General features: G+C 32.3%; 1 protein-coding gene across 2 annotated transcripts; it reads right to left on the bottom strand.

Moving 5' to 3' along the window:
* Nucleotides 1-448: 448 nt before the first annotated feature.
* On the bottom strand, nt 449-7,269 carry LOC141724815 (putative protein arginine N-methyltransferase 6). Of its 2 annotated transcripts, XM_074527093.1 has the most exons (13): nt 6,814-7,269; nt 5,566-5,631; nt 5,329-5,397; nt 4,731-4,766; nt 4,370-4,435; nt 4,210-4,278; nt 4,025-4,102; nt 3,622-3,700; nt 3,283-3,377; nt 3,081-3,165; nt 2,300-2,499; nt 841-959; nt 449-757 (listed from the first exon to the last, which is right to left on the bottom strand). In XM_074527093.1, the coding sequence occupies exons 1-13, from the start codon at nt 7,072-7,074 to the stop codon at nt 715-717; spliced, it is 1,266 nt and encodes a 421-aa protein (XP_074383194.1). In that variant the 5' UTR covers nt 7,075-7,269; the 3' UTR covers nt 449-714. The 2 variants fall into 2 exon arrangements, with proteins under 2 accessions (XP_074383194.1, XP_074383195.1); XM_074527094.1 differs by lacking the exons at nt 5,566-5,631; nt 6,814-7,269 and adding an exon at nt 5,480-5,564.
* Between the last annotated feature and the right edge of the window lie 1,268 nt (nt 7,270-8,537).

Genomic DNA, 8,537 nt, shown 5'->3' with positions numbered 1-8,537 from the left:
TTGCATAAAAAAGCTTCTTATGGTGTGTGATTTCATTACCGGGGGACCTCGTTTCAAATAAATACGCCGCCTGGGAGCTTTTCCTGGACTCGATTCCATTCGCCCCCCTGGGAACTAATATTTTGACAACATTATTTCTATTATAATAAAAATTTCTCTTTTTATTATTTGTCACTTAACTTCTTATTGGGTGCACACCTTAGAAAAACGATATTATTATTATTACCATTTGATTTCCCATTATTTAATTTTTTTTTAATTTGAAAACAGATAAACCTGCATGTGTAGCCCTACTATTTTTGGCTTTGTATTTATTCGCCATACGAAGTTTAGAAACTGCAGCAGATACAGAATTCAAATAATTAAAGGATAACCAGTCATCTTGGAGTCTTTAAACTACAAATTATATTCTGGAAGTTCATTCAAATTTCTTTAAAACGCCCTCGTATTGGACAGTTCAGAATGGCTTGGTCATATATTATTCTTGTTAAAAGGCCATGCATATAGTGCAGGTATTAGTTCACCTATTTGTAATAAAGCTGCATACGATTTTCACAACTATGAGGGCGAGGGTCTAAAAATTCCTCCAAACTTTAAAAATCCTACATAATTGAGGAATTAATTTGTTAACTAATATTAAAGTAACGTAAACAAATGGTGATTTGCCATTCGATTAGTGGCACCAATGAACTTGGACAATATTATTGGGTATCTTCATCTCAATACTGACTCCTTCACGAAAGACCGACCACCTGATCTGTAACAATTTAAAAATATCATGAATTAGCACAAAGTTCAAATAAAATGCAAGGATTAAATAATCATCGTTTTTTTACTTACGCGTATTCAAGATGGATGTTAATAAATCGACAATTTTCTCTGCTCTGTGACAATGTTACTGAGCCTTCAATGTGTTGATCTTGCTCTACTTCAATTGGTTCATAAAAGTATATCAATGTCTGCAACCACAGAACGCACAAGTATCACTAGCAGCAAAATAGTGCTCAAAATGGGTATGGAAGAATGGTAAGAGAAAGGGCGACAAACAAGGAGATGACAATCCCCAAAGACCTCCGATCCATTTAGTTGAAATGCATGAAACTAGGGAAAAACAAAATGTAGTTGTACTATTTTGTGACAAATATCCATTATATTTACTTCTAACATTCCAGTCATCAAAATATAAAGTAGTTGTTTGTTTGGTTCATCATGGAAATTGACTTATATTGGAGGTTGTATTTGGTATCCTTCATAAAATCTGACATGTAGGGATGTATAATTCCTAAGGAGTGTAAGTTATATCATGACGAGCATCTGTAGGCAACTTTCTATGTTGAGTAAGAATTACAATTTCTCAGGGACTTCGACTTCTGATGCAAGTGTTTACCAAACGACTCTACTAATTAATAGTTCCCCAGGATGTTTCCTAGGCAATTTTATGTCAACCAAACAAGTACCAGAGCTAAATCCCACCAATACAGGGTTCATTAATCCTGCCGATTCATTTCCTTTCATACCTCATCACAAGAATTTGCACTATTATTTTTCTTCACCCTTCCCCCTTCCCTATTTTTACGGAGCAAAAAAACATTGTAAATTAGTTCCAGGGTAATGTTGACTGGATAAACCAACAGCAAGCATCAATTAATTAAAGAAGACCTAATAATGTGACCCCCTGAGGAATTTGTGGCAATTAATCACAAGTTTCATCCTGGACTCGACGGTTTTATACCAACTGTAGTAACTATGAAAGCTTTTCAATAATGCTTCGCAAGAGATTACCTGATATTCCCAATATTAGAATCTGGAAACGCTAGAGCTCCTTGACACAAACAAATTTTATTACTGGGGAGACCAATGTCACAATGCCAATGGCCCTTTTGGATTGTGCTATTACTGTAAAAAATGTGATGAACACTTCTCTTTTACTGCGATCTGTGTATTTCATATATCTTCCTCTTATGGCATATATCTTCCTCTTATGGGCCATAAGAGGAAGATATACACATTGCGGTACTGTGTCCTGCAAGACACTATACTTCTCTTACAGAACTCTCGTCTCACGATACACTATTACAATAGATTATATTTACCAATAAAGATATATACAGTACAGCTATTCTATCTTTACATAATTACATCCCGCAATTAGACTACAGCACGCAAGTGGATTGACTAGAAAATTTATCCTCTTATTTAACCAAGTAGAGGAAGGAGGATTAAGCATGCGATTTTAGTTGACTATCGCAGTGAAAGGTGAAAACACTGAAAAATAAACAATAACACAAAGAATATATACCTGCTCCCAATGTGTTGGAGGATCCTCAGGTGCAGTTGAAAGGACAAGTGTTTCGTTGGGATTGGCACGTTTTCTCCTCTGACTGCCTTCAATAGGAAGATTGGTGTAGTCTTGTAATGATAGTGGATCACTATTGGCAGCTAATATCCCTGGGCCAATAAATTGTACATCGAACCAGAAAGCAAACCCATGGAATGGAGCTGGAAACAAAGATTGTTATATCTATATATCTTTGACAGAAGAGTGATTAGAGTACGAGTAAATGATTGGCTGCAGCTAGATTCAAAGAGGAAGTTGCATCTTTAATAAGCATGAAGTATCTTGTTTCTTTACTTTAGGTAACAGGAAAGAAAAATATGTTTAATATAGCATATTATCTCCAAAACATAATTTCTTATTTGTAACCGTGTAGTTGTGTACAACATTAAATCCATACAGATTGCTAACAAAATTATTGGCTTGACAGATTTGTTGTAATATATAGTTTTGGAACATAAAAACAGCTGTTGAAACCTCATTACCAATATAACATAATTATAGACCATAACTCGTGACAGAACAAAATTTATCTTAAACAGTCAAAATGTGAATATCAAGATACACCGCCAAACATGGACTCTGTTGCTTAGGCTTGAGAAATGTGTTGTGCAACAAGCACAATTGATCGTGAACCTTATAAAACTCAGATTTGGAAGTTTGAGTTTGGTAAAAGCACTTGACTATTTTTCCTAATAGTGAAACTTAGAATGTTCATACATACACCACAAGGGAGAGGAATTACCTCGCATCATGGACTGAAAATCGAATTTCGTTGTAATAGATTCTAGCTCCTGATTAGTAACTGTATAGCAGTCTACATGCTTTACCTGTCATCGAGCCGAAACTTGTTACGTAGCTAGCTAAAGCATTGATTCACAGAAGGGTGTAAGAAATTTTTCAAAACATTGCATGCCCTGCTTAAACGGAATAGTGAAAGGACTAACCACATGTGGCCACGTTAAAACATTTTCCCCACAAATTGTCTCCACTGATGGCTCTTCAAATGCACATTGTTTTGCCAAGGGAAGCAGAGGAGACACTGAAATCAACAGAAGCAATTATGCAATAATACCCAATAATTTGATTACAAGGAAAAACAAAAAGCAACGAACGGTACATAATAAAAATAAACCCATCATTTTTTATATTACACAATTAGAGCACAGGTATGTTTTCATCAATTTAAATTATATTTCATAAAAATAATATTTTTACCATAATAATTATATATTTGTATGCACGGGTATGTTTCTAAATAATGTTATAGTTCATAATCCACTCACTATCAATTCCATACACATTGCGCCAAAAATCAATGCTTTCTCCATATCTGTCAGGGTGCGTGACAGGTGCCATGTATAACTGAAGGGAGAACAAAATATAAAAATAAGACTGATATAGTGATAGTATTTGGTCGCAAATGATTTGTGGAAGACATCATAAATACAATGAGGCAATAAAATTACATAAATCACGGAAATAAGATTATAGAAATACGGCTAAAAGAGATTGACTTTAGGTAACTTTCAGCCTAGGACCTCCGCAAGCAGTAGGATAACATAAATAGAACTCTCAATACTGCTCACTCAGCTTAAGTATTTGTTCACTATCAGACCGATTAGAAAACAAAACTAAGTTCATATCGCAATTTGCAAAATGTCGATTTGACAGACAAAGAACAGATACCGTTGCAGTTGAAGGGAGAATAAGACCTCCAGGCTTCAGCCAGCGGTCTCTAGCTGTAATAACGCTTCCCAGCATACTCTGCAAGGTAAAATGGAAATCTCCTCAATATAAAATAAAAAAATAAAATTATTCCCAGGCTAAAAAAACTGAAGTCAATATGTTGCAAGATGCATAAAGTATACTACCTCATACAGAAGCATATAACCCATCCACTCTGAAATAATAACATCAACCTCTTCATTTATCTCAACATCCTACAGTACCAGCCTACCAGGGTTATGCCAATATCTAAATTGTACATACAAAAAACATTAAATTGATATCCCCTAGCTCAAATAAGACTACCTCCACGCGTCCATGTAATACAATGACTGTTTCAGATAGATTATTTGCCTTCACAACTTCGTTTGCCTATTTAGAACATTCCAAATAATCAGAAACACTTTAGTTGATCATATGCATAATTCTTCGACATAACAGGGGTTTAATTCACAAACATACAATAGTTCAACATGTATTTTAAGGTTATAGAGAACAGCTTCTACATAAAAACATATAAATAGAAAGTTGAGCCATGTGTAGATTAAAAATAATGTGTGACAATAAACAGATCAAGATTATTAATATAAATGGAAGAACACAGTCCACAGCGATCAAAATTTACTAACATGCCGGATCATATAACAGAAAGGGGAAAACAAGTTACCTGAGCCGCAATGTCACTAGCATCGACTGCATAAACCTGATAACAAACATTTGTCCACAAAGGAAAATATGTCAAAGTGATGTTAAACCAGCACAGGTTGTATCAATACTGTAAATAACCTGATACATATGCTAAATCCCATTTAATTTAATTCACATAATGAGGCAACCATGAAAAGTAAGGACATTATAATGTTTTCCATTGTTATAAAAATGACGACTATCTTTCTGATGGAAGAGGTTAGCATTTTGTGTTCCTCCATGTAATATTTTTAAATTGCATGGAGATAATAATAAATGACGACTATCTTTCTGATACAAAAATCAGATTTACTATCTACAAAGGCAATGAGTTAAAATGTAGATAATAATACCAATCATCATATAGAATGATAAAACACAAAACAGATTTTGGTGCCTTGGTGGTTTCTTAAAAGTGGAGATAAGTTTAAACGTTTCTATATATTTATATATATGAGCTACCATTGAGCTGCAATTTCTTAAACATTAAAAAATAAGAGCATCGCTACCATTAGTACAACAACTTTTTGCAGATCCCAGAAAAAAATCAAACAAATACAAAATCCAAAGCACCTTACCCGTTTTGCTCCAAATTGTGCACAAAATATGGATAAAATCCCCGTGCCACAGCCGACATCTACAACAACCTAAAAAGATGAACTCAAAAGATATTAGAATACACATGAGTTGCTTCTATATTAAAGCTTACTTTAAACAAATTTCTGTTACATTGAAGCTCGGTATAGAAAAAGGAATTGGCAAAGAGTGTGCAACTGTACTAAAACCCAAAAACATTATTCTAATTTGAGTGTTACTTTGTCTTTGATATAATCTTGATGCTGCATGATCGCAGACCTATAAGTTTCAGTGCGAAGGCGATCCTGTATAGAGGAAACCATTAATTAGCACATTTCTCAACCAACCAATAAACAAACTGGTTATATAGCTAAAACATCATTGAACTCTAGGTCAACTTTTCAGTGGGCAATCACACTCAGAAAGTGTACACCCAAGTGGAGTAATTACTTAGGTATTCATTAAAAAGTTTAATGGGCTTCAACCATTTAAAAGTAGATGTAAGTGTGATGCGCACTACAGATATGTACGTAATATAGAGACTGAGTTGTCAGGCCGAGGTGTAATTTATTGGGTTAAATAACTAAGTGCTTATTAAACTGAAGACCACGCTGCATATTAGTGCAAATATAATACAGTTATACTATACTATATTATATTCTATTAAATAATATATCAAACAGCAACATATTCATATGATATGACATTTTCTTAAAAAGATGAAACAGATAGCAGATGGTCATTCCGATTAAAGATCTTACAAAAAACATCATCAAAAAATATACGAACTAATAAAAGACATCAGAATATATATTAAAAAACAGTTGAAACCTATTTTATTATTTGAGAAGCTATCAAAATTATACTCAATGTAATAGGTTCAGGACAATAATCTGTGAAGTCCTCTGCAGATTTATCTTTACTTTTGAAATTCCTTTGAAAGTATTCATATGATAATTTATCCAAGACACTTGTTTAAAGTTCAACTTATTACTCCCTCCGTTACACAATAGTACTCCAGTTTAACTTTTGAGCACGTATTTTTAAGTACATTGTCCACATATTTTTAATGATTTTTTTTTCAGAATATAGAATTAAAACTGGACTACTAATTTGAAACGGAGATGCACAATGTACTAGACACATGGAAAATCCTGCTTTTAAATTATTAAGATTCATATTACTTTGGATACATAAATTCATAAAAAAGCCATACAGTATAACTAACACATCATAAAGTACAATAATTGACTAATTAATTGACCACAACTACACGAAGAGCAAGTAAAATTGAAATATATAAATAGTCCAACAAAACAATGCTCAACTAAATATCCAACAAATTTCAAGTTGATATGATGACACGACAGCATACACGCAGTTACAAAAAAAAATACAGTAGGTAAACGAACAAGGGACAGAACGAGTATCGTATAAATTAGTCGGGGAATAGTAAGGCAAGTAGAGGGAGAAGATAGATAGATTGCCTTAATCATTTCCTCGTGAATACTGAGGTGAGCATAAGAGTGAAAGTAAGCCATATCAAAGTCAGAGCAAGGAGGCTGCTGCTGCTGCTGTTGAATTTGAACTTGTTCTGATGAAACCCTAGCTCCGTTGACGGGGCGAGCACGTGCTCTGCTAATGCGACCGGGTTTTCTGAGGCGGTGATTGGTGGCAACAGATGACTGGTGGTAGTAATGGTGGCCGTTGCCGTTGCCGTTGTTATTTACGCCGTTGAGTTGTTCCATTTCGCCGCCGATTTGAGTGAGCGCCAAATTTGTAAAGTTATCTGTGGGGGTTTTTTTGAGGGTTTATAAATTTAGAACTGGGTGGGGGTTTCAATTTGGAATTTACCGATTTTTAGGACCGTGTGTGGCTCTATTAGCAGCACCAGAAATAGAGGTTTTGCCTATCCAACTCTTTTAATTATGTTAGCGGAACCCTCGCTTTCTATGTATAATATTGTAAACCAACTCCAACAATATCTTTATATATACTCTTGAGTTAAATTTTGAATAAACAGAGATAAAATTTCTTTCCAATCAGCTCCATGTCCCCCTCTATAATATTAGGAGTTTCGACACTTTTAGGAGTGAATATCGTAAAGAATAGAATTTGAAAGAAAAATTGTATTTATATCGTTATTTAAACCGTTTTTAAGTTTTTTTCTTTACGACTCTAATATTTCTTCATATAATAATTTGATAACATTTTATACTATTCTTCTAAAATTAAAAAAATTCAGTTCGATAAAGTTTTATAAATATTAGTTGAACTGATTAACTCCTTCTAATTATTGAACAATATATGTTTTTTTCTTAAATAATATAAAATGCATTGAATCAAATGGTACAATATAGTATAAATATAACTTTTATTTGAATATTTCAAAATATTAAAATAGTTCAAAATATTTGTACAATATTATCTTGATCAATTAATATTGCTGATCTAAAAGAATTATTTTTAAAAAGTTATTCTTTTTTAAAGTAAAAAATGAAAAATAAATCGATTTAATATATGATCGTAGTTTTAACAAATCTAGTGAGATATCATTTCAAATTTCAAATATTTTTAAAACTGGGATAAATCCCAAAAATAATAATGCGTTACTAGTGAAATTAGTAATTTTAATATAAATAATCAATTGATTTGATCTTATAAATATCTCAAACACATTAATTTATATTAACATGAAATATTAAAAAAAATCACATTATTGGTAAGATATTCTCGCCGAACTTGTAATTTAAATTTACTAAACGTAGAATGTGACGATGTTTTTTGGCCGGGTCATGTAGTCAAATTTCGAGTATTTTTTGAACAATGGACCAATTTCTAAAATGCATTGACTCATTATAATTCGAATTTATCTAAATATGTAATACCAATATAGATTATTTATATATAACCGATTCTATTTTCAATATTTTTAAAAAAATTATATATATATACATTTTAATTACTTTTTATAATAAAATATATGTTAAAAATATATGAGATATATTTTCAAACTAAAATATGATTAATAAATAAGATAATAATCCATTTATGTACTATGCCTAATCTTATATCTAGAATTCAATTTTTTAAAATTAACTGTACAAATATTCAACTAACTATCCTTTTTTTTGCGAAATTCAAGTAAGTATCTTTAAAGTTAAATAAAATATTCATTTAGCACACTTACATATTATGTGTATGATAAAAA

This window comes from Apium graveolens, chromosome 5 (assembly GCF_009905375.1).
Source record: "Apium graveolens cultivar Ventura chromosome 5, ASM990537v1, whole genome shotgun sequence".
NCBI classification, from domain to species: Eukaryota; Viridiplantae; Streptophyta; class Magnoliopsida; order Apiales; family Apiaceae; genus Apium; species Apium graveolens.
The sequence above is the reverse complement of the archived record's forward strand: the minus strand, read 5'-3'. Positions and strand labels throughout refer to the sequence as shown.